We start from the raw sequence: 26831 nt of genomic DNA, 5'->3' as shown, positions 1-26831 counted from the left end.
TATAGCCTCCTAAAAAAATCCCTAACTAATAGTTCAAAGTAAAACGATATGATAAAAATAGTACCCATTTTGTGTAACTTAAATTTATAATGTATTATTGCAAAACCAATTATCGACATTTAATATAGTGTACATTACTTCGACACAATCTTTTTGTCGAATCTGACTTCGTATTATTTCATATGCTTTGAAAAAGTTTTCAAGAAGATAAAAATAAACAATGCAAGGGTTATAGATATATGCATTTCATTTTCATTAATTTTCGAATAGTAATGTTATAGATACTTTGAAAAAAGGTTAAGCATCACATGTTTTTTTTTTTTCATAAGGATTTTAACAGAATAATGTTTGTTGAAATAATTAAATTCCGTCATACTGGTACTATCCTATCATCCATTCCAAGTAATGTTTTATACAACGTAAAGTTATGAATTTATTAAAGTATGATTGAAAACCATTTCAATGTTTCAACATTCCTGGAGCACAAAGATAATGCAATAAACAGCCGGAAATCATCTAAAATTTTAACCATTTACTTCGAAATGTAACTATTTGTATGTTTTGATGGTTATTGCTACATTTAGGTTATACTAGTGTTGTGTTGTTAATTGGATGATTATACAGCACTGAAAAATACCGTACTTTTCTATAATCTATAAATACCAATCTAACAAACTGCATGAGTTTTCCTATGGAGTTAGATTTATTGGAGATGAACAAACTGCCATAAATGTTGTTTATAATCTATGTTATACAAAACACTTTAGTATACCCAGCTTTATTGATGTAAACTTTGTACAGAGTGGTTTTCTAGTAGGTATGTTGATTTTATTAATTCTTTTCCCCTATACACAACATTGTTCTTATTGAACAAAAAAAACTTCAAGCAATATTATCTATTAAGCTTTCATATGTTAGGTTAAACTTAGAATTTCATTTATAGAGAAGGTTAGGTTCACTTATTGTTGGTGACTGGTAAATCCGGCCCTGTAACGAATTTCACCCACTCCACTTCTAACAGTCCGCACGCTGTCAACAAACACGTGACAAACAGAGGTAGGGGGTAGAGAAGGGACTGCCCTGCTACCGCTACTATTGATAAAGAAAACATTTTACTCACCGGTGAATCATAATGCTGTTGCCTCAATTATATTAGCCTTAGAAACCATTTTAGCTGTATTTGATAACAGCCATCCCATTAACTGAATACATTAACCTGTTCAAATATTTTATTTACTATTACATATTACTTGGTTATTTTCTGTTACAAAAAAGGGCGCTGTTTAAAAATACAGCCCTATACGAACGGTTGGATACACTTAGTTAAATCACACGAGAAATGCCGAAATTCAAACATTAACCGAAATGACATATTGCAAGAACGGACGAATTCACATTGCATATTTCTGACAACAAAATCAGAACGGAAATAAGATTGAAAAGATTTCTAAGACCCTTGGTAAATTACTACGTACATTAGTTCGTCGAAATTAACTATTTCATCAAACATTTGTGACAGATGGTAATTAAAACATTATCGGAAACTTGGACTGCAGTGTAATATATCAAATAGCAAATACACATTAAAGCGATCTGAGGGTATTCTGAAAATGACTATAACTACAGCTAAATAGTAAATACTAGTTCGCTATGATGTAGTTTAATTAGTAACAGGAAAACGTTATGCCAATCCAGTCGCAATCCTGGCGTCTTGCCAGCTCACTTGAGTCGTGTGGATACAAAGGAAAAATTATGACGGTGTCGTGTATAGTTCCTGGGGTAGCTCAGTCGGAAGAGTGTTCACGCGCTAAGCGAAGGGTCCCGGGATCGATACCCGGCCCCAGAACAATTTTTCCTTGAAATTATTCAAACCTGCTTTACAGGGAGCTGCTACCTGAAAGCCAGATTTGTGTGTTGTTTGTGTTATTCTACTATATTAAATGGACCCTAGTTAAGATGAATACAATTCAATCTTTATAGAACATCCATTTTCATCGCACAGCTTAGAAGAGAAGTGTGAGATTACTTGGTAGATCGACTCCGAACCTTGAAATTTCGCAGTGCGTGAAAGCCAAAACCAGGTCATTTAACAGAAAATTCAATTCTGACGTGTACGAGAAGTTTCAGTGGTTATGTGGCTGTGAAATAAGAAAATCTTTTTGTCCTGTTTTCCTTGTGTTTTGTTCGGAAGAGAGTGGGTAAACACCTTTTAGCCTCTGAAGTCGCCATAGGGATTGTTAGTAAAATTTCTAGTAATTTTGTACACTCGCCGAAAGTTGAACATAAATTGTCTCTGAAAAATTCCATTAGAGACACACAGCCTGAAATGTTTCTGAACTCGTCAGTGCCATAAATAACTGAAAGTTCAGTGCGAATATTCCTTTCATTTATGAACGGATACGCTCTAATGACACTACGAAGAGATTCTTCTGGGAAAACATTGTGCAAATAAATAGGTGAGTTTTTGCAAATTTTTACGACTGTAGCATGATAGATCTAATATTTTGTAGTAAGAAAGTAAACGAACAAAATTTTGAAGCACCAGCCACCACTGATAATACCTATGTCTTTCAGTAATTTTATTTTTAGGTTGAATTAATATTACACGTCGTGGATAAACTGAAGACTGATATCATTCAGGGCTAAAATAATCTCTAATGTTAAAGTGTAGTCTTTGTAATTAATCAATTCAACAAGATAATAAATACTAGAAAACCACTGCTGTATGGAAAGTTATAGAGATGTTAGCTTCTGGTACACACCTCAAATGCGGCTATTGCCAGTTGTGTGTAAAAGCAGCAAACACTAGGTAAGAGGATATTAATGTACATAATGGACATAGAGTGAAACTCACCATTTTCTTTTGTTGTTACTTGGCTCGGGACTGCTGGAGCTATCTCCTCTGTAAGGAAGACGGGGTGGCAAGCATATAATAATCAGCCCACAGAAAGCATTGACACACTACTATACTATCAACATGCAAACAAACACAGTTCAGTGGTGGCTCTAACTATTTATACAGGGTGGACCATTTAGGTTGATACTGTACAATATCTCCAAAACTAAGCATTATAGAAATAAATGTCTTGAATAAAAGTTGCTTGATATTATGGGGGAAAGTAAATGCCGTTTGTCGTGTTTTATTTGGAGGACGCTGTGATGGTTATTTTAGGGTCAATTTAATTTTTTTTAAATAGGAACCTACATTTTTTATGTTGTCCAACCATTCATTGCGCTCTTTGTTCACAGCCATTCATAATTTTTGTTGTTATTTACATTGGTGTAAAAACAATTGCAAAGTGCTTCATACAAAAGTTGTTTAGTTTTTTATGAGGAATGAGAAAACAACATAAAAAATGTAGGTTCCTATTAAAAAAAATTAAATTGACCCTAAAATAACCATCACAACGTCCTCCAAATAAAACACGACAAATGGCATTTACTTTCCCCCATAATATCAAGCAACTTTTATTCAAGACTTTTATTTCTACAACGGTTCGTTTTGGAGATATTGTACAGTATCAACTTAAACGGTCCACCCCGTATATACGTAATCACAATTCACTTAAGCTCTACTATAATCTAATAACATGCCTCATACCTATAAACTCACTATGTACTAATTCTGGACGCCTAACATATGATTTACAATTAAATCTATGATATTTACTTCAAAATGTAGGCCTACTTAAAGCATTCATTATCTTCTAAATAAAAATAATACATTTTTTTTCCTTCTTTGCTTGTTGTGCCACATTAACCAAAATCTCTGCTGCTACCATTCCACACCTGAGTTGTCCTCATCTTCAGGTTTATTTTATAATTAAATAGTAATGGTCAGTACAGGTAGCTTACTACTAACTCTACAAAATGTACATTTTACTTTCAACAATTGTGTTCTCTTTAACAGTGCACAAAATTACCTGAATTTAAAATGTTTCATCATAGATTTTTTGTATAGTAATAATTATTTTATTGTTTCTGTCTACAACTTAAAACTATAAAATAATTATTACTAAATAAGAAATTTTAACCTCAATATGACTTTCAAAAATAGATTTTTTGTCTTGATTTCTTACAATTTTAAATCACTATCTTGGTGAATGATATATCAATTTAATGAAAGGGTGGATGTTTTTAAGTAAATTATAAATTAAAACTGAAATAAATTTCACTTATACTTTGAAAATAAAATTCTGAATGTTTATTTTACCACAATCTGTCTCAACTAAGCTGGAATTCAAAATTAATTTCTAATATATTCAAGTTAGAGACAATACATACAAAGTTTCCAGATCACTAAAACAGAATACGTGAAAATTAAACAATATTTATCGATGTTTTCTGTAAATATTCTTAACATTGTAATGTATCAATATGAACATGGATCTTTAAAAAGTTTAGGTTCAGGAAAATGTCTAGATATTCAACTTAGTATTAAGTACTGCATATAGCCTTAAGTAGTTATATGTGTAAATAATTAGACAACTGAAGCAGTCAGATACTCTAACTTAGAAGCAACATCCATACTATATTTACCAGAATATAAGGGAAAAAAAAGAAGTTTGAAAATGGCGGTAAATCAAACTGAAACTAGTCACTAAGGTAAAGTACCACAATTAAGTTTCATAAATTAATATAGTGAAGTAGAAAATTGTTAATTTAACAAGTTTAATTAAAGGACTCCCTTCAAAAACGAGGTAGCTCCACTTTTACAAAGTTGTGAAAAATAAAAAAACATTCTAAAAAAATTCAAATTTTAAGTGAACTTCTTATTTTTTTCAGAGTATTTTCTAGGTACCTAGAAGTTTCATTTTATCAGTCACTCATTTATTACAATCAAAACAGCAGAAATAACTAAAATTCTCTCTCAATTAATATCACTTAATAAAAGAACTGTATTTTTTTTATTGGGTTATTTTACGACGCTGTATCAACATCTAGGTTATTTGGCATCTGAATGAAATGAAGGTGATAATGCCGGTGAAATGAGTCTGGGGTCCAGCACTGAAAGTTACCCAGCATTTGCTCGTATTGGGTTGAGGGAAAACCCCGGAAAAAACCTCAACCAGGTAACTTGCCCCAACTGGGATTCGAACCCGGGTCACCTGGTTTCGCGGCCAGACGCACTGACCGTTACGCCACAGGTGTGGAGGAATTGTATTCCAATGGATACCATCCCATTGTGGAATTCTGGGAAACGAGAATGCGGATGCTTTAGCAAAGAAGGGCAGCACTGCTACTTGCAGACCTGTTACTAAATCTATGTATTATTCTGTGAAAAGAGTTATTAAATCTACATACTTAGACTTCAACAAACAAAATTTGATAACTCAATCTCAAGGGAAAAAATGGAACTCTCTGCATCATAATCCACAGTTAATTCCCGATTTACCACGAAAATTGTCTGTAGCTGCATTTAGATTGGCAACAGGCCATGACTGTTTGGCCAAACACCTGCATAGAATTGGAATATATCAGTCCCCTAACTGCCCATTGTGCAACTCAAACCAAGAAATGGATTCGGAACACCTCAAAATCTGTGCTTCAGTGGCTGACCATGACAATATCTTTGAAAAATATTGGAGTGCAAGGGGTCAAATTACTTTATTGTCAAATGCCTGGCATTAGAAAACAACAACATAATTTAGGGGGGTAAAATATAAACAAATTATGGAGTTACTCTCTTTAAGCAATAAAATTGGATATAATTAGCCACGTTTTGCACTGAACACAAAATTACTCTGTGAATGTCAAACTACAACACAAGACATAGCAGACAGCATATTACGATAACAAATTATTGAAAGAATTTTAGTTTTGTCCTTTAATTGTGCAAACATTTGATGTGAACAAATGTAACATTTGAAAAATTTCTTTGCAGAACAGGAAGTTACATTTGTTCGAACCAAATTTCTTCAGATTTAAAGGACAAAACTAAAATTCTTTCAATCATTTATCATCATAATACACTGCTCTCTTAAACTGACTGAGCATATTGGGAATTAAATCAATGGCTTTCCCAAAATGCGCCATAAAATCTATCATATAGTCAGCTTAGAATATTCCTATTTGGTGGTTAGCAGGTTTACACTCTAAACTGACGATATATGACAATGAATTGCTAGCTATTGATGCTGCTCTTTAGTATGTTTCTCAAATTTCTGAAAAATCTATTTGCATGCTTACCGACTCCAAGGGAGCTATATTTAATATAATTAAATATGTACCAAACCTATATGCATATATTTTTTAATGTATGAAACAAGACAAAAATGGCTTAACGATGTCAATAGGATGGATCATTCAAGACTCCCAAGACAAATTCTCTGCTATATACCACATGGAAGACGATCTTTGGGACGCCCCCTGAAAAATGGACGGAGACTGTAACAGGCCACTAGGCCTAATACCTGCAAGGACGATGATGATGATGATGATGATGATGATGATGATGATGATGATGATGATGATGAAACAAGCATAACATTAATTTGACCAAAAAATGGGCCACCTTCTTTTTGCAGGGAGTTCTTCAATTATCATTACTGACTTTTTCTTACTTTGTTATATGTAGTTGGACAACTACATACATTTCATAAATATAAATGGAAAAAGAGAAGAAGCTACACTACAAATGCGTATTATTTCCGTACGAGCTTTGGATACAATTTGATTTGATAACTCAACAATATAAAAGTAACAGAATTTACTGTCACACAGTCTGGTAAATATAGCAACACTGACTGTAATTTCGGAAAAAGCTTACTTTACATCCAACCTGTTAAGAGCCACCACTCACTAAATCTGAGAATCTTGGTTTTACACTTTATTTACTTTAGCAATATGATTCATAATTGAAGCAGTCTAGGAGATGCACTGATCTATCACTGTCATATTGAAAGCAAATGCAAAGCCAGCGAGGAATATGAATGACAAGTGAGGAGAACGTCTGTCCGTCACACTGCCTCAGCGATGTCCGACTAACCTGTGGTTACACGTCCGCAGGCCTTATGTTCTCCGTGGGAAATGCTCTGGATAAACCTCTTCTTCCCAGCACTCCAATCCGGCGAGCCCACTGCCGTACATCTTGCCTCCACGTTGTCCCAAGCGCAGTACGGATCTTGTAGGGCTACGCACTCCCTACAATTCAGAAGTGAACGTGACAGGCTCATTCACAATGAAAATTAAATATAACATAAACATAACAGCAACATACTTGGTAACCATGGAAACATAACAATGACGCCATTTCCTCATATTCTGTCATGGCTGCCCGGAGATTGAAACTTTGGCACACGTCTTGGGATTCTGTGAACAGGGATTGCTCTTGAGGAACTCTAGACATCATCTTGTAAGATCCAAAATTGCTGCCGCATTAAGAACTAAGGGCTGGATAGTAGAAGAAGAAATCTCCTGTCTAGCTGAAAATGGGTCAACGAGACGAATAGATATTTTAGCGTACAATGCTGACACTAAACAGGGCATCATTGTGGACTCCACGATACGTTTTGAAGTAGGATGTCATCAGTCAGTTGAGGTCCACCTTGAGAAGAAGTCGATCTATGAGCCTACAGTCAACTATTTCAAGCTGAAATATGCCTTAATTCACGTTGAGGTATTCGGCTTGCTCATAGGTGCTCGAGGGACTATACCAGCTTTTTTCGAAGAATTTCGACGGAAATTTGTTCTGCCAACATCTTTGAGGGATGACATTGTGATAATTGTGTTAAAAAAATCCTGCCATATCCTAATTAATTACATGGTGCCATATTAACAGCAATTGTAATGTTTCACGCCCTTTTCTTTGTTTCCCTTTTTTTTAAAATTTAATACCTATGTTTACATAATATGTATAATAATTTTTTTGAGGATATACTGAGTCCGTAAGGGCTACTCTCAATGGGGGGCAGTTTAGTATTATTATTATTCAGCGCTCCATGATTGTGTTCTATTTGCAAATCACGTAAGCATAAGCACGAAAGTTTGGTGTTTGTAAACTTTCATGTTAACGTCTTACGGTAATGTTTATGTCAATGCTTATGTGAATCATTGTGAATGATCTCATTTGGTAGCCTGGGCGCAAACTTCTGTGTTTATGTTACGGTTATGTTTAATTTTCATTGTGAATGGGCCTAGTTTTTAATCTGTTACGGCAGTGTATTATTTTAATTGGACACTTGACTAATAATCGTATAATACTTACAATTAAAATGTATAATTGAATCGGTTAATTTCGAAAACGTAACATGTGCAAACTACTTCAACAGCATTTATTAAATCAATCAAACTAGAAGTCAGTTTCTTAATCATTTCTATAAATGAAATATGTGCCATATTTTACGATTTGTAACAACAATATGTTATAGGACAGAATAAAGAGCACTCTGGTTGAAAAAAGTAACATGCGCGATAATGTCACATGTTACGTTTTCGAAATAAGTGATTCAATTACAAATGTAAAAGTTGTTTAATTATACACAGTGAACCGTAAGTAATGTCATTAATTTCAGTGGTTATTCATTGAGATATTTCAAACGAAAAAGTTTAATATAATTTTGCTAGTTTTTGCTTCCTTTCCGAGATAAAACTGTTTTATATGAAACATTTCATAGCGTGTTTTGGGAATGGAATTAATTTAATTCCAAATATGCTTAGTTATATTAAGACAGTGTGTATTATGATAATAAATGATTGGAAGAATTTTCGTTTCGTCCTTTAAATGTACAGAAATTTGATCCGAACAAATGTAACTTTGTAAAATTCCTTTTCAGAACGAAAAGTTATATTTGTTCGGATCAAATTTCTGCAAATTTAAAAGGCGACATTAAAATTCTTTCAATAATTTATTATCCTAATACACTGCCCTCTTAAACTAACTGAGCATATTGGGAATTAATTCACTAATGGAAGTTCACTTACCGACAATTGGTTATTTTGTCTGAATTGCATCGCTGAAGTTTCATTGCCTGAATTTCATCATCTGACACAACCACCAACTTGCTGTCCTCATGATCCATGCGCACCACATAGAGGTTTTTCACAGGTACACCAGGTGGCAGTACTTGTAATTCTTCTATTACTACACTATTAACTGTTTTATCGGAGTCAAATGATGCTGCATTTAAAGCCTTGATCACTTTCCCATCATCTGAAATAGGAAATCAGTATGTATTTATATGCATTTTAAAAATGTTAATAAAATATAAAAATAGATCCTTATAAGTAGCTTATGGAAGTATTTACACTACAAATTTAACATTTTCTCGTGATTACTGTATTAAATTACAGTAATAAGGGCAATATAAAACGGAGATGGATAATTGAGAAAGGTTATTTTTGCTCAAATTAACAAGTTTAATGAGGAAAATATACCTGTTCCAATGAAGAGCACATCATAGGCTTTTCCATCTGGTGTCTTTACTTGTTGATCTACTGCAATTTTTGTAAACCTGTACCTGTAAAAAAACAAAACAAAGTATTGTATCCATTTCACTACGTGCAATTTCTCTCTGTCACAAAGATAAAATAATAATAAAATTTATCATTTATCATACGAAGTGTGTACTTCAATCTATATTATTAATAAGGAACCATCATTACATTTCTTAACTGCTGCATGAAAGCAAGGAAAAAAAATAACGAATTGAAGGCTAAGAGTAAAGTACGGGTAGTATAAAATGTTCTTCCTGATGAAAAATTTATATTTTCCTTAGCTGTTACCTATCATAAATAGAGAATGAGACGATAATTCAATTATAAAGAAACTACAATTAGAAAAATAAGAGAAAATATTTCTGAAACACATCCGATCTTCAAAAATGAGGTTATGTTTAGAGCCCTTCATCAGAGGTAAAAACAGAGAGAGAGAGAAAAAAAACGTTATTATGTTCAGTCACGTATCACAGATAAGTGGACCTTAAAAAAAAAGGTGCGATTACCAGTACTTCAATATGATATTCGCGGTATTCTGTCTTGCACAGGGTGTAACGAAAAAGTGGACAACACTTCAGGTTTGGATTCCTCATATGTATAGAAGAGAAACAGGTGATATCAACATGGATCAGCAAACGCTTGGTTTCTGAGTAGGGCTTGCAAGTATGCACTCCAGTAGCCTACGTTTGTTTCCTGCAATTATTATGATGCATTGTTTACATTTCGTTAGATGAACTATTCAAAATATCGACCTCCTGCCTCTTATTGTCTGACAGCCTTGCAGAATATGTTGACAGAGAGTTCTTTCGTTATCCACAGGAGTCGAATATACCACAGAAAGAAGTCCACTGGGTTGAAATCTGGAGAGCGTGGAGGCCAAGAAAGCTCAGATCTCAATGAGACGACGAGTTGCGGCCCGCCGAATTCAGGCAGGAGATCTATATTTTGAATTATGATCATACTTGCAACTTTGCAAGCACTACTCAGAAACCAAGCATTTCTGGACCCATGTTGATATAGCCATTCTTTCTTGTATACCTGAAATTGGCCAACTTTTTTCGTTTCACCCTGTATTTATTTATTGCTTTATGATTAATAAAAATTTGTTCTCATATACCTATATCAAATCCAGATGTTTGAAATGGGCAGGGCATGTAGCACGTATAGGCAAATCCAGAAATGCATATAGTATTAGTTGGGAGGCCGGATGAAATAAGACCTTTGGGGAGGCCGAGACGTAGATTTTTTTTTTTTTTTTAATTTTAGTTGGTTATTTAACGACGCTGTATCAACTACTAGGTTATTTAGTGTCGATGAGATTGGTGATAGCGAGATGATATTTGGCGAGATGAGGCCGAGGATTCGCCTTGGATTACCTTGCATTCACATTACGATTGGGGAAAACCTCGGAAAAAACCCAACCAGGTAATCAGCCCAAGCGGGGATTGAACCCGCACCCGAACGAAACTTCAGATCGGCAGGCAAGCGCCTTAACCGACTGAGCCACGCCGGTGGCTCTGAGACGTAGATGGGAGGATATTAAACTGGATTTGAGGGAGGTGGGATATGATGGTAGGGACTGGATTAATCTTGCTCAGGATAGGGAACTATGGTGGGCTTATATGAGGGCGGCAATGAACCTCCGGGTTCCTTAAAAGCCATAAGTGAGTAAGTAAGTATACCTATATCAATGTGGAAAAATAACTAAGGAAGAGAGTGGTGAATTCTGGCATTATACCTATGGGACAGAAACATGGACATTACAACAAAGTGAAGAGAAACGACTGGAAGTATTCAAAATGTGGATATGTGAAATGGATAGACAGAATAAGAAATGAAGCTGTGTTAGAAAGAGTGGGTGAAGAAAATAATGATGAAAGTTATCAGGAAGAGAAAAAGGAATTGGTTGGGTCACTGGCTGAGAAGAAACTGCCTACTGAAGGATGCACTGGAAGGAATTTGAAAGAGAGAAAAGTTCGGGGTAGAAGAAGATATCAGAGGATAGACAACATTAAGATTATGGATTGTATGCGGAGATGAGAGGAGGGGTGAGGGATAGAGGAGGGTGGAAAAGGGAAGATTAGAGAATGCTGAGTTTGCAGTGAAGGACCTTCTCTTGAACAGAAAACTAAGAATGAATCAATCAATCTTCTTAATGTATCCAGCTGTTTGCTGACAACAAAGTCCACTATAGTCCACTGTAGTATATTCAGTTGTTGTTTTTCACGAAAAATGAGGGGTATTTTGATCGGTGTTCATTATAGATGCCTGTTGCTAGTAGCCAGAGGTGGGGTATAGTCAATATATACTGCAGGGCTGTGTCTTCTGCAACCGGTATTGATAAGTTTAATTTACTTCTTTAGTGGTTTATGGATGGACAATATTTGATATTTGATATTTGATATTTGATATATTTGGTCACAGCACTTCTTTACATGTAATGGTGTACCTCACATTTCTGTATCCGGTGCCACCATTAACACTTACAGTAACACATATTTGCAGTACATGTCTACACAACTTCTACCAATTAAACTACGTACTTTTTTTTTTTTTTTTAATTATTACTTGTTCAATCTCCCTTTCAGTATTTCTCCTACATTTCGTTTGCTATTCTCTATTTGATCATTAATCGTAATATATCTAAATTTATATATGCCTTTCAAACCCCCTTTTTCCTCTAACTACTATTCACTAAGATTTCAATTTCACTTATTCTCTACAAATTATCATATTGAATTATTTGCCTTACTTGTTCTTTAATCTTTTCTCCTATCTGTCTCTTATCTTCATTTACTGTTCCAACGGGATGGACAATATAGAAGAATGTGTTCCAGATCTTCATCATGATTATTACACCACAGACAAATAGGATTATCAGAAATGTGAAATCGGTGTAGGTACAATTGAGTGACAATGTGACCTGTTCTGGCTCTTGTTAAAAATGTTTGAGCATGTCTGGGAAAGTTTTTGTACATTTCCAGGTCATTTGGTTCCTTTTGTACAGACTGTAAAATTTTTCCTTTGTCAGAAGAGAGTCAATTGTTGATCCATAGGTTTGTAAAATGAGACTTTACTGAAGCAAAAGCACTGGATAGAGATGTCACTTGAAGAGGTTTTGGTTGCAAATATGTTGCCTGTTTTGCAAAATTATCGACTTTCTCGTTTCCAGGTATAGCACAATGACTAGGTATCCATTGAAATGTTATTTCCTTCTGGAGTTCTTTTAGTTTACTTAGTTGTTTCTGAATTGGAATAATTCTATGTGCATATAGGTTTGGTACATATTTAATTATATTAAATATAGCCCCCTTGGAGTCGGTAAGTATGCAAACAGATTTTTCAGAAATTTGAGTAACACACTGAAGAGCAGCATCAATAGCTAGCAATTCAGTGTCAAGACTGGAGGAGGATGAACATGGTATGAAGTAACTTTCTTTATATTTTGGAATATAATACCCTGCTATGAATGAATGAAAAATGAACGAATTATAACAATTTGGAAACACTTACTGGAGACTGATGCGAATAAGTATGGGTCTGTTGAAGAAGGCAGGCACTGCTTCGTCCATCAGGGTGTGAGACTTGACGAAGTTGACAGACACGTCAGGTAGAGTGCGGCTGTCATTCACACACTGGCCAGGTCTGGGCTCAGGCACCTTCAAGCCCGGCACAGCCAACCAGTTAGAATTCATTGTCTCCTGTTCTTTAAATGGTCCCTCGAATGTCTCCAGTATTGATTTCACACTGAATGCACACACAGCAGATCCACCGATGGAATTGACAGGGGTTGTGAACACACCATAGATCAGTTTCTCTACATGGTCTCCATATGTGCCCTCGATTATCTCGCTGGTTGACTCTGTAACAGAGGATCAATATAGTACATTTTGCAACGAGCCTATAATGATAGTAATTAAGACGCGAGTATGTTTGTTTATGAAACGAGCGCAAGCGAGTTTCATAATTTTCATACGATCACCATTAAATACGCAAGTTTCATACGACTTTTTATGCTCGACCATATTTCTAACTTGAAATTATTCAGAAGTATTCATTTTATTCGCATCTGACTGAAGATCGGAAGTGGCCTTGTGCATAGCTCGTAAATTGTGAGATGTGCGCAGACGCGAAAGTATTGATTTTTTCCGAGGAACAATAATGTCACTGACCTTGATATAATTCAGAGAATAACATGAACTAATTTTGATATAACCTGGAAATTGATTTAGAATTGAAAAACGAGATGACAAATTGAATTTATTTGAATATTATTTACAATTAACGCTAATTATTATGGTAACAGAACATAAAACCTTCTGCGACAGTATTGGATTTCCAGCCTCCGTGACGTTTCCCTCGTTGTCTTTCGATTGCATATCCGAGAATAATCGAAAACCTGAACTTTAATGAATAGGTGTACTTTAACGACATGCATTAAATGACTGCTACCAGGTGTATAATTACTACATTTCAGCATGGTCGAGCATAAAATATTTTTCCTAACTGATCAAAATTTGAAGTAAAAAAAAAATAACCCTTATGAGACCGTTAAGTAGAAGTATTAATAAAATAACCTCGATTTATCTCAATACCAGTACGAATACATTATATGAAATGTAACAACAATACAAGGAAATTGTATTCACATTGACATGTATACTATATACATATATAAAATACAAATAAAAATACAAATAAATTGAATAATTAAAGGAAGAAAATTTAATCTAAATAAGAGGACTCGGGGAAGGACGCCAGAATACTTGTAGCATTACCGCGCTGAATGGCGATACCAATGCGCTGACGTAGATATTGACTGCTTTGAGGGTCCCCAGAAAGCTGCACTAAACTTCTGCCTATGGTGGAGATGAGAGCTTTGGCTTCACTACACCATGATCCAAACGTTTCAACCGCAAAAGGGACAAAAATATAATTATCTGCAAGATGTTTATATTTATGGTGTTTACTGACAGCGACACTTTCTGCTGCAGATCCTGGTGTCTTAGAGGTTGAAGACAGATGAGAAGGAGTCAGTGTATCCACACATGTGGAATCCCAAATTAAGGATTTGCCTACACACCACGGGACTAGAGTCAGACCATCGGGTCTCTTGCCGTCTGAACGGCTGATCCCGGAAGGTTCTAAGATGGATGGAACCCCTGAGGATATTAATGCTCTTTTAATGATGTCATTGAGCGATGAATGACGAGAGAGACGCCCCTAACTCATGACACAACTTAAGGCATGGTGGCCATAAGAATTTACAATATTGCCACAGATACATTTATGAATGTGACAGATTTTGCAACCGAGGTGTAAAGCCACGGAAACTTTAAAGTATCTGGGATCCATAAGGGTACCGATGTTAGGGGAAGGAATTGCATGAAGCCAAGATCCTGAAACATTTTGTTGGAAAGCCAAAAAACGAGCACGATCTGTATCTGAAGAAAAAGATGACTGAAAGGACTCCTTAACAAGAGGGATTAGTATTTCATCCCATTGAAGTAATTAATAATGGATTTTTAAACAGTTAAAAATTGTATTTAAATACTCTAACATTCGGCTGATTTTACTGTAAAATATCTTTATTGTTTGACATCAACTTTATAATTAGCATAAAACTGAATATTATCTCTCTCTATTTCTTGTAAAACTTTTGATCTTAAATTTTTCATTCTCTTACAATGTGATCTATGTTGAGAAGTGAAGTGAACATACTACATTATTCTCGGAACAGTATGATTTTTTTCTTGAATTTTTATAGAATTTCAGAGATGGAGACACATCTGACGTTTTGAAGCTACTTAACACAGTCATTATCGGGAAAGGAAGTAAAGGGAAACCTCTCTATTGGATCTTTTACCAAGAGCTATTCTACAGTCCTGTTGGTAACAGATCAGGTTTCTTTTCCCTTATCTTCCATAATGATGGAGCCAAGTCCAAATATTTAATTTTTCTACATACATGACAATGTACAGAAAAAAAAAAAAATTCCGCATTATTCTGAACACCATAAAAGTTTAAATTATATTAAAAGTATTATGAACATACAGGCTGTTGTGGTTATTTTTATATCTCTTTTGTGTACTGTAACTTATGTAATGATACAGACTTTTAATAATCAATTAACAGCCATTAATTAAATTTAATGAAGGAGCTACATAACAAAAATAGCTTATATCTCCTGATGTACTAACATGATAAAGACAAAATTAAAGAAAGTTATTGGGCCAAGTGCCTAAATAAAAAAAAATACCTAAACAAGCAAATAAATAAATATAATTTTTAAGTTAAATTCATCAAGTTTCTAAAAAATGTATGTTGCGAAGAAACAATAACTACACAACGTCTTTTCTTAGAAAAACACGTTTGTTTATAAGCTAAATTATTTGTACAAAGTTTAGTTTTCGTATTTATTTTGCATCATTATAATCTATGCAATTTTTACAATAATAAACGGTTAATTATGAAAAATACATGAGACAGAACTATGCTTATAAAACAATGTGAAAAAAGAATAAAATTAGAATAGGCCTATGATTGTTCCTAGAAAAAATAACTATATTAGATTTCGCAATGCTCTTAGATTTACAAGACAGTAAATACATACGAATTTCGTTGAAGTAGAAGGGATAGTCCCCTGGGACGGAACAGTTGAGGCGAGACTTGAGGAAAGATGTCCACCGATCATAAAACTGATGCGGACCTCCTTTGTCGTGCTTGCATACTCGGGCCACTCGCGAATACACAGTCTGCAAAATACGCACATTAAACAACTATTGTAGATGTGTGACACAAAGAAAATAATGTCAAGAAAACCTGCACAATTAAATATGCATTTTCATAATACATTTATGTCATTAATTACACAGTTTAGTACCTTAACTCCTCCTTGTTTTGTTTTTTATTTCAACTTAACCTCAAAATACCGTTGCCAACTTCTTTCTAATGTTATAGACTTCTCTCATACAAAATGTCACAAGATTTGTTTAGTAATAATACGCAGATTTTGCAACAGTATAAACTTAATCTACATTCAGTTTGTAATTATTGGCCCCTTCTTAGTCATTTTATCGATTATTTAACACCGCTATATCACCTGCAAGAGAGTGGATAAAATTACTGGTTACAAAGTGATATTAGTAGAATTCGTGACCATATTCTTTCTTAAACAATAAATTTACTGCAGTAGTCAAATGCAAGGTTTAGCGAGAATAATGGCGGGTCTTTTAATGTACTAAAAGAAAATGCAAACTTTGAAATACATTAGCACAAGTTATCAGAGCAAAACAAAGGATAAATATGATGTGGTCTAGGGAAATCGTTGAAATCGACGAATACAAATTTGGGAAACAAATAATTCCAACAAGTGCATAACTTTATTATTATTATTATTATTATTATTATTATTATTATTATTATTATTATTATTATTATTATTATTATTATTATTATGTAGAACTACGTAATAGTTCGAACACTGTTGAAAGGTGCACAGTAAAGGGAATACTAGGAATTTTTTGTTGTTTAGTCAATTGTCCGAAGATATGTTTGAACCTCATAAGTGACACCAATAAGACATCACTCATGAGGCAACTAAACCACGAAATAATGGGGTAGGGTGGCTAGTTCCTTTCCCCCCCTCCATTGCATATATCGTTGACAAGTAACATGTTACACTAATCAGATTTCATGTATACGAACAATTGTTTTTCGACACATAGCCTATCGTCAACTGAGATATATTGCCTGATAATAGATGTGGAAGTTTTTTATTTTTAATATAATAATGGGAATACTAAAGAATAAGGGAAATACAAGGAGAACAAGGGGATATAAGGAGAAGACAAGAACAACAGGAAGACAATGAGAACAAAAGGAATTCAATAAGAATAAGGGTAATACAATAAGAATAAGGGGAATAGAATAAGAATAACGGGAAGACAATAAAAATAAGGGGAAGACAATGAGAACAAGGGGAAGACAATGAGAACAAGAGAAGCACAAGGGCAGCAAAGGAAATACGAGGAGAACAAGTGGAAGACAATGAGAACAAGGAGAATAAGAATACAATGAGAAGGGGAGAACAATGTGAACAAGGAGATCATTTGACATGGCCATACCTAAACTTGTTGTTACTCTATAATACCTCTAATCAGGAGCGGCTCTTGGGGTAGTGCCAATGTGCCATGGCACCACCAATGAAAGAAACAGAAAATAATACCCTAAAAAGCAGTTGTAATAGTTTATTTATACACATTTTATTCGTATTTCATCTGAACGAGCGCGCGCACAGATCGGGACGCACTCTTGCAGCATTTCTCCGAACGTTGGAGCCAGTTCGGTGTGGCTCTCTCTGCGTCCATATAACACTGTACAAAAGGCTACTGATTCTAGTTTATATACGTTTCTTATGGCAGACTTTGAGCCGAATTCAATTTGACTCAGTAGTTAACATTCCACCCGCTAGAGCGCAGTAATGCAGAAATTTCGCTAGATGGCAGGGTTGTTGGAGACGTTAGGCAGGGAATCATCAAGCACAGACTTGCACGATAACACAAGTTCCGCGCCAAATCTTAATGTAACGTTGCCAATTCAAAACTAATGCACTCAACTTGTATTGGAATGTGTAAATTATTATCGATTTAACCTTATATTAAATGCAGAGATAGTCATGGTTCTTTTTAGAAAGATAAATATATTTTTTTTCATATTATGTAACACTATTTGTTAATGTTGTGTAAAAATTTGTTTTATTTCGCGGCAACTAAATATCGCTACACTGTTGCTAGTATTGATGCTTTTATTAACGATACACGAGATCTGTGCAGGACATGAACATGTGTTATTCACGCTCTACCTTGGATTCATCGGCCTGTTAAATAAAGTGCAAACGTGTTCATTTATTATCTATATCATTATTTATCTCGTGTGTTTTTTGCCAGTAATTTTACTAGTTATAAAAGTTATTTGTATTTGACTAACAATGCTGTGGAAAGTTTTGCATTATCTATATCTGTAAATTTCGTTATTAGTTTCGGAAATGTTATTGTAACTGTTACCAAATTCATTATTAACTGCACACCTGGTAAAATAGCTGGTTTAATTAATGTGTTTTATTTAACATAATGTAAACATGAGCTGTGATTATCACTTTCACTGGAGTGATTTGCGTACAACCTATTTTCATTTTTGGCACCACCACCAGAATGCCTCACCGGCCGCCACTGCCTTTAATATCTGATCTCTTACTTACTACTATTACATCCAGTACTGAAATTACACAATTCATAACTATATTTTTAATCCTTGCGTTTGTCAGCAGTTAAAATTCTATTCCTGCGTCATTAAAGAAAATAAATGAATACCGATAATCTGGTGTACAGCGTGAATAATCAAGCAGTCAGAATCCTGCGGCAAATATAAATACAGTACATTGTGTTGAAAACAGTAAATATGTAGTCAGAAAGCTTTCTTTCCTCTATTGTGAGAATATACAAAGAAAGATACACAGAATTCAATGTTTGCTGTAATAGGCTACATGTAGACGCATCACACAATAAGCAATACCCACGAGAGGAATCTTAACAAAAGCACAGGAAAGGGTGTGTCTCAATCCGGTGAAGTCTTGTTTAAAGCCACAAAAACGTTTCTCATCTTACACACTCATGAGCCATAATTGTTAATTTCTATAATTAGATTTAATTAACTCAAAATATTATTCTTCCCACAATAACACTGACGTTTTAAGAACAAATACAGTACTCTCTTTCAGCTGTAAGTACAGATAAATGTCTGTAAATGTTTTCATTACAACAGACATAATTCCTTTAAAGTTTGAAACACTGCGTTGTTACACTGATTATACATTCCGCAAAAGCAAAAAACATATTTTAAGTTAATCTAGATTCGTTTGTTTCTCAACCATAATACGAGAAAACAAGAATTACATATAAATGACTCATTTCTGAGAAGATCTTATTAATTAAAATGTAGAACAAACAACAGTTCTTCCTTGCACAAATTACATCACATACACGCGCTCACGCATGTGCGTACAATGATAACAATGTCGAAATTACACGCAAGTTTCTGTACATACACCTACATGTAGACCTACATTCTGTATAAATAATTTACATATTATATACAGGGTGTATCTAAATTGGTGTCAAATATTTCGGGGACGTGTTCTTAACATCAAAACAATTTAAAAAGTTAATAAGAACATGGGTCTGAAAACCATTCGTTAGGCAGTTATTAAAGGATTTGTCCCTTCATTGACCGCTGATTGTTTGATGTTTTTTGTTTGTTTGTATTCTGTAGAGCAAAGAAATCAGAAGAAAATGTATTCTGTGAGTGAACAGAACGAAATGATTTGCATCTTTTAATTGATGATGTGCTTCTGGACGTCATCCAACGAATTTGTTTTAACACGATGCTGCTCCAGCTCATTTCAGTCTGATAGTTCGTAATTTTTTTAATGATCGATTTTCCCAAAGATGTATTGGTCGAAGGGGATTCATTGCATGGCCTGCTCGATCGCCTGATTTGAATCCAATGGATTTCTTCGTCTGGGGACATTTAAAGTCCCTAGTTTATGCGACTTCTGCACTTAATGTTGATATTCTAAGAGCCTATCCAAATGGATTTCACGAAATACGAAATACTCCAGGAATTTTCAACAGAGTACGCCAGAGCATGTAACGCAGGTTTAGGGGATACATCGAATCAGGAGGAAGCCACTTCGAGCAATTTTTGTAACATTAAATTTTGCCTTGTAACTCTGAAATATACTATTTTGAGACCAATGTTCATATTGTGACAGCGACGTGAGATTCGAACTCACGACCAGCGTCCCGCAAGAAAGCAGATCGCGCGGAGCACGTAGGGACGGCGCGCGGCGGAGTAGTGGGGAAAGGGGCCTACACGCGAGGGGAGGCTGCGCGCGCAGCTGCTACTTAACGCAGTGAATGGGGAACGGAACTTCCCGACTCTTCCAGAAGTGCGTCGAAGTGGAGATATCCAGATAATTCTCTACACACCTGTAGAAAATTCTCGCAACTATGATTTTGCTATAAAAGAAGAAGCGCCAGCGAACTCGGCCAGTCATTCATGATTAGTTCAGTCAGTAAGCCAGTGAACAGAGCAAGCAAGCCAGCCTTGTGTACCGGAGTTCGGCTCGAGTGTGCGTCCGCATCTGCGTCAGCATCCGAAGGCCTGAGTTCGAGTGCAGTGGACCGCAGTTGGAGGGACCTGAGTTCGAGTGCAGTGGACCGCAGTTGGAGGGACCTGAGTTCGAGTACCGTGAACTGTCTCTGGAGGTCTGTGGTTCGAGATACTGTGAACTCGAGTGACTGAGCTAGAAGAACTGTGAACTGAGAACTGATAGTTCTGATTTGTAAATAGTGCTTTGTAAATATTAGTTAAGATTAGCAGTTCATTGTTGTTCGTACTAGTCCAAGTAAATTGTCATTGTCGTCGGTGGAGTGCTATAACGAATACTGTGTTAAGTGAAAATCCAATTGTTGACGAGAGCGTTTAAGGCGAATTGTAGGAAGGAATTATTGTTGTGGCGAATAAATTACATTGTTGTTACTAATAAAATTCACAATATGAACCTTTTGTAATGTTTTTGTGTTACGAACACATCCCCGAAGTATTTGACACCAATTTAGATACGCCCTGTATATTATGCAGTCTATAATCCTGCAGGAAAATAATAATTCTAAGTACAGTTGACAGTTATTTAATATAAGGAAATATTTTCTCACCTTGCCGCAGTTAATGTATTCAACAGCTGTTTCCCGGAAGAAGAAGAAAATGTAATCTTCATATGCCATGGAACTCACAAAGTTTGGAGCTGAAAACAGACAGGTGTGTAATTTTATTCGGCACATTATAGTACGGTATCATTACTCTGCAGTATGCTTTTAAGATATGAGGAAACAAAACCAAATCATAAACAGGATGAGAAATGCATGCATTATGAGCCGTTGGTTTACAGAAAACAACAAATAACACTGTAACATTACTCAAGATAACAGCATATAAAAGCATAAGGATCATAAAATGACGTAATGGACTGTGCAGACTTACTCGCATTAGACATTCTATCGAGTTATAAAAACCAAAAACTACCTATAAATTACAATTAAACGCTCTCTTACAATATTTCGTAATTTCTTCATACAACACAAGAACAAATCATAGGTTATATTCTCTCCGAATATTAAAGTTATTATTGCCATTTTCATTACATTATTTTACCGTATCGCCATTATTAGTCTAATAGGCACAAATATTGACGTAGTTTTCTAAAAATTTTGATGTCTTGGCTCAGAATTGCTTTTCTAAGTTTATAACAGGGGAAGATTGCTAACAGAAAACACGATATTTTCAGGAAAGCTGTATAAAATTGCAGGGTTTGGGGAGTTATATCAAAACTCATTATCTAGGTTATAGCACAATCTAGTATATACAGTCACGAAGCTTGAGTTGTGAGGGTGCTAGGAACAATTGACTGTGCCGGTACTATTTCGCATTGTCTGTAATGAGGCGATATTAGCGATCCTAGTCGTTAGCAACTATCTATGTATGCTTATTTACTACGTATTGAGCTTCGTGACTGTATAGACTGCGGTTATAGTGATGAATGGTCTGCCATTTTCTGGGAAAAACTGGATGTTGCTGACAACTATATAATATTCTAAGCATTATTAATGTATTAATATTCTAACTGTAGCTTAACTTTAAAATCTTTCTGGAGAAGACAGGATAGATAAAATAAAAATTGAAGCTATATGAAACGAGTATCTTAACTTCGAACTGATTTAAGAACTCTATGTGTTAGCAGAAGAGGAGATGATACCAAGATATATGCTGCAAATCTAGTCTTTCAGGTGAAGCTCCCTGTAAAGCAGATTTGAATAATTTCAAGGGAAAAATTGTTCCGGGGCCGGGTATTGATCCCGAGACCTCTGGTTGAACGTACCAGCGCTCTACCACTGAGCTACCCGGGAACTCCACCCGACACCGTCTCAACTTTTCCCTTTATATCCACACAACTCGCGTGGGCATCTTCTGCGTTTCGTCAGCCCACGCGAGTTGTGTGGATATAAAGGGAAAAGTTGAGACGGTGTCGGGTGGAGTTCCCGGGTAGCTCAGTGGTAGAGCGCTGGTACGTTCAACCAGAGGTCTCGGGATCGATACCCGGCCCCGGAACAATTTTTCCCTTGAAATTATTCAAGATATATGCTACTGGAGGTAATGACAGCTGTGAACAGTATGAGATGAAAATAAATTAAACAAGACGAAGACCATGGTTATCAGAAGAAAAATAAAGACGGTAAAAGTGCGAATTCGAAATGAGGCAGTAGAACAAAGTGGACAGCTTCAAATACTTGGGTTGTACTACAAGCAGTAACATGAGCTGCTGCCAGGAAGTGAAAAGGAGAAATGCAATGGTAAAGGAAGCTTTTAATAGAAAAAGGAGCATCTTCTGCGGACCTCCGGAAAAATAACCAAGAAAGAGACTAGTGGAATGCTTTGTGTGGAGTGTGGCATTGAATGTGGCTGAAACGTGGACATTACGACGAAGTGAAGAGAAACGACTATAAGTGTTTGAAATGTGGATATGGAGAAGAATGGAGTGTATGAAATGGACATACAGAATACGAAACGAAGGTGTGCTTGAAAGAATGGATGTAGAAAGAATAATGCTTTGATGAGAAAGAGAAAAAAAATGGTTGAGAAGAAAGTGCCTACTGAAGGATGTACTGAAAGATATGGTGAACGGGAGAAGAGTTCGAGATAAAAGAAGATATTATAAGATGATAAACAACAATAATATACAAGAATCATATGCGGAGACTATGAAACTTATGAATTTTTTTTTTTTTCTAATTTTAGTAGGTTATTTTTACGACGCTTTATCAACAGCTTAGGTTATTTAGCGTCTGAATGAGATGAAGGTAATAATGTCGGTGAAATGAGTCCGGGGTCCAGCATCGAAAGTTACCCAGCATTTACTCATATTGGGTTGAGGGGAAAACCCCGGTAAAACCTCAACCAGGTAACTTTCCCCGACCAGGAATCGAACCCGGACCACCTGGTTTCGCGGCCAGACGCGCTAACGTTATTCCACAGGTGTGGACTGAATGAATGAATGACAGAGGTGACAGAAACATTGACAACATACATATATAATTTTCTTTCCTTGACATAAAAAGAATTAAATGTCTATTATATGAAATAAATATAGACTGCATAGAAAGGAATGACATAGAAGTTCAGAACATAATGGCCACTTGTGAAACAACTCTAGCAAGTAACCCCATTCAAACTTCAATGTTTAATTTTCACATATTAAGCACACGATGGTTCACTCTAATTGCAGAGTTAATAAAGAATAAACGAGTTACCATTCAGCTGCTTCAAGTCTGATCGCTCTGTTCTGAGAGGTTCTCTGTAGATGAGCGGATCTGTGCCTGAGAAATCTGCTACAGTGGCTGAGTAGAGTTGGCCATCTGGAACAAGACGATTGTGGGTCTTATGGCTGAGTCACAAATTAATAATAAGGTATATGAAGTTTTAGTATTAACAATATACGCGAAATGTGTTAAAAACTTAAATTTTATGCACGGAAAATGCAAATCCTTTAACAAAAGTCCCAAATTAAGTGAAATATATCCGGAAATTAATGTCAATTTGTGCTATCGCAGAAAAAACATTGTATGATATACATTCGTAAAGTTATCTTTTTGGCCCTTGTGTGTTTGTGAAACTCGTACCAGTACCAAAAAGAGAACCTTTACGAACATATCATAAATAACTATTTTAGACAGCCATTTCTAAACTGCACGTTTTAACGCTAGGTAAGCGAGCTAAAAACTGACAGCGTGCAAAAAGTAGCCTACTTTTAACACTAGTGTAAAATAGTAATATGCGTTACAAGAGCGGTATCTTCGAGGAAAAGTTTGAAAAAGCGAAACGTAGTTGAGCTTTTTTAATTTCCGAGAATTGAAAGAAAACATACCGCTCGTGTATCGTACAGTATATTGTGCGAAGATCGTTTATTACATACCTGAAAGAGGAATTTCTAATTAGTTGCAATGAAATCTCCATCTTGGTTTCTGTTCAATGACGGCAAATTTGCAAAACAAAAATATCTATCTTCAATATTGTTGCTTTAAAATGTTTTCTGTGTTTACTATACTCCAACAGGCCGTGATATACGTCTGTCTTTTTTTCCCCCAGTCTATAAATGCGAACTTAAAACAAACGGCTTCCTTAATGTTACATGCATCACGAATGCAGTAACTTTAGTGGATTTGTAGAGTTTACTTAATTTTTGCAAATATTTAAAAACAAAAATTAACATTGCAATTTAGGTGAAATTGCAGCGGAAAGTTTCCAATTTATAATTATTACTATATTGAACGTCTCTAAAAATAATATGTTAAAAGCCTAAAGCAGTAAAATCAATATGTCACTTAAGCGGTAAGAAGAGGGAAATTGTTATTTGTGTTAGGCTGGGAATAGTGAATGTGGAATTTTAGACTTTCCGCGGATTGGTTTTGTGCGGAAACCAAGCAAATACGCACGATCTCGCACAAAAAATTATTTTTAAAACTGACTTTCAACTGTTTGCTCCGAATGTCAATTGTTTCTCACCAGACGTTACACGGCAACAATTGCAATCAATCGATAAAGCGGTTTAAATAATGGCAGGCCTACTTAAAAAAATACTGCTTTTTTGTTAAGAAATCTACACAAATTAATTAAATTACATCAACAGCTGTTAGTTACTATTTTATTGACAACCATAACATTTTACTACTGATAACACATTTTCCAGACACTAAATTGATATGAATTTACATTATTTCTCCTATTAGTTGCTCATAAACCCTACATGCGCGCTTGCTTTAACATACACGTTGTTAAAATAACACAATTTAATTAAACGTAGCTACGTTTTTTTACTTGTGCGCAGCTTATACTAAACTGCATTTTAAGTTAATCATTATCTCACTTTAAACATCAATGTAAAAAGCTTATGACATGCAAAACAATCTAATGTAAATTAAAGTCTCAATTACATTTAATTGCAGTCAAGCATGTACAAAGACTGACAAAACAAAATGAAATGTCATTTCCACTGTAACAAAAAAAAAAAATATTGATCCTCTTTAAACTGTAAAATACTCACCACTGTAAACAGCAGTACTGTTGTGGTCGGGATCATAGGGACATAACCCTCTTCCTTCATATTCTTTTTCCATTATATAATCACCGTCCTGAAACAAAAAGGATAATATAAATAAAACATAATAACCAATGCTACAATTCAACTAAAAAAAAATGAAATTTTGAAGTTAAACACAGGATTATTTGGCCTGAAAAGGTCAGGTGATTTGCCACGAGACCGTGACGATAAACAAAATTATGTTTGATTGGTATGTAAGGGACAAAGCGTTACTGTATTGTATAAACTAGTTACAATTGTGAATTCTAATAATATATACCCCGGGACACAGTGTTTCTAAAATAAGATGTTTCACTTTGGACTTGAAAGCGTTTAAGGTCGTGCAGCCCCTAACATCTGTAGGTAATGAATTCCAAGAACAAATAGTATACAGTAGCGTGCAAATTAATCCGAACACTACATATTTTTACATTTTCTGTCATTGTTGGCCTCACAGCTGCTCATACCGCTTTAATTGACATCTGTAGTACGTGTAATTCCATTGTTGAAGGTCTGTCATTATTATTTTTTTTATAATATGTGACATTTTGCCTGTCGTTTTGTACTTATAAGCATTTCAGTTGTGTTGAAGACTTAATACTGCAATCCTGTGTACATTCTGTCGTCTTCACAAATGGATACTACTCCACGAAAACGGTCTAAAATTATAACATTAGCAGAGCATTCTTCTATGACACAGAGGCAAATTGCTGCAGAATGTCACATCGGTTTGGCTACTGTTAATTCGATCATAAAACGATACACGGAGACTGGATCCATCACACCCCAGAAAAAAGGAAACTGTGGCCGGAAAAGGAAGACTTCATCTGCAGATGATCGTTTAATTGTCAGGAAAAGTAAATTAAATCCTAGACTAACTGCTGTCGATTTAACCCGCGAGTTAATGGCTACCACTGGGGCGAATATTCACGTCAGAACGGTGCGGCGTAGGCTTTTGGAAGCTGGACGAAGGGCTCGTAAGCCTATTAAGAAGCAACTGCTAACCCCTGTTATGTGCAAAAAAAAAAAAAAAACGCTTAATGTGGGCAAAATTACATCAACACTGGACAGTGAATGACTGGAAGAATGTACTTTTGTCCGATGAGTCTCATTTCGAGGTCCACGGCCACCGTGTTTCTTACGT

The 26831-nt window shown here is 35.3% G+C and overlaps 1 protein-coding gene across 10 annotated transcripts in view; it reads right to left on the bottom strand.

Annotated features, from left to right (window-relative positions):
- Positions 1 to 26831, bottom strand: part of LOC138696915 (semaphorin-1A) — a 1424789-nt gene that overhangs the window by 55481 nt on the left and 1342477 nt on the right. For 8 of the 10 annotated variants that reach the window (XR_011331488.1, XM_069822398.1, XM_069822403.1 and 5 more), the window contains 9 exons: positions 25652 to 25739; positions 23862 to 23966; positions 21213 to 21301; positions 16049 to 16190; positions 12949 to 13297; positions 9376 to 9458; positions 8923 to 9151; positions 6989 to 7143; positions 2855 to 2902 (listed from right to left, as the gene is read on the bottom strand). Coding sequence is in view for 9 of the 10 variants with exons in the window: in XM_069822398.1 (XP_069678499.1) it covers positions 2855 to 2902; positions 6989 to 7143; positions 8923 to 9151; positions 9376 to 9458; positions 12949 to 13297; positions 16049 to 16190; positions 21213 to 21301; positions 23862 to 23966; positions 25652 to 25739 (1288 nt within the window). In the remaining variant the exon portion in view is untranslated. The remainder of the gene's footprint in view (positions 1 to 2854; positions 2903 to 6988; positions 7144 to 8922; positions 9152 to 9375; positions 9459 to 12948; positions 13298 to 16048; positions 16191 to 21212; positions 21302 to 23861; positions 23967 to 25651; positions 25740 to 26831) is intronic. The other 2 variants (XM_069822404.1, XM_069822407.1) reach the window with 1 other exon arrangement.

The sequence above is a fragment of the Periplaneta americana genome, chromosome 3 (genome assembly GCF_040183065.1).
Source record: "Periplaneta americana isolate PAMFEO1 chromosome 3, P.americana_PAMFEO1_priV1, whole genome shotgun sequence".
NCBI lineage: Eukaryota > Metazoa > Arthropoda > Insecta > Blattodea > Blattidae > Periplaneta > Periplaneta americana.
The sequence above is the reverse complement of the archived record's forward strand: the minus strand, read 5'-3'. Positions and strand labels throughout refer to the sequence as shown.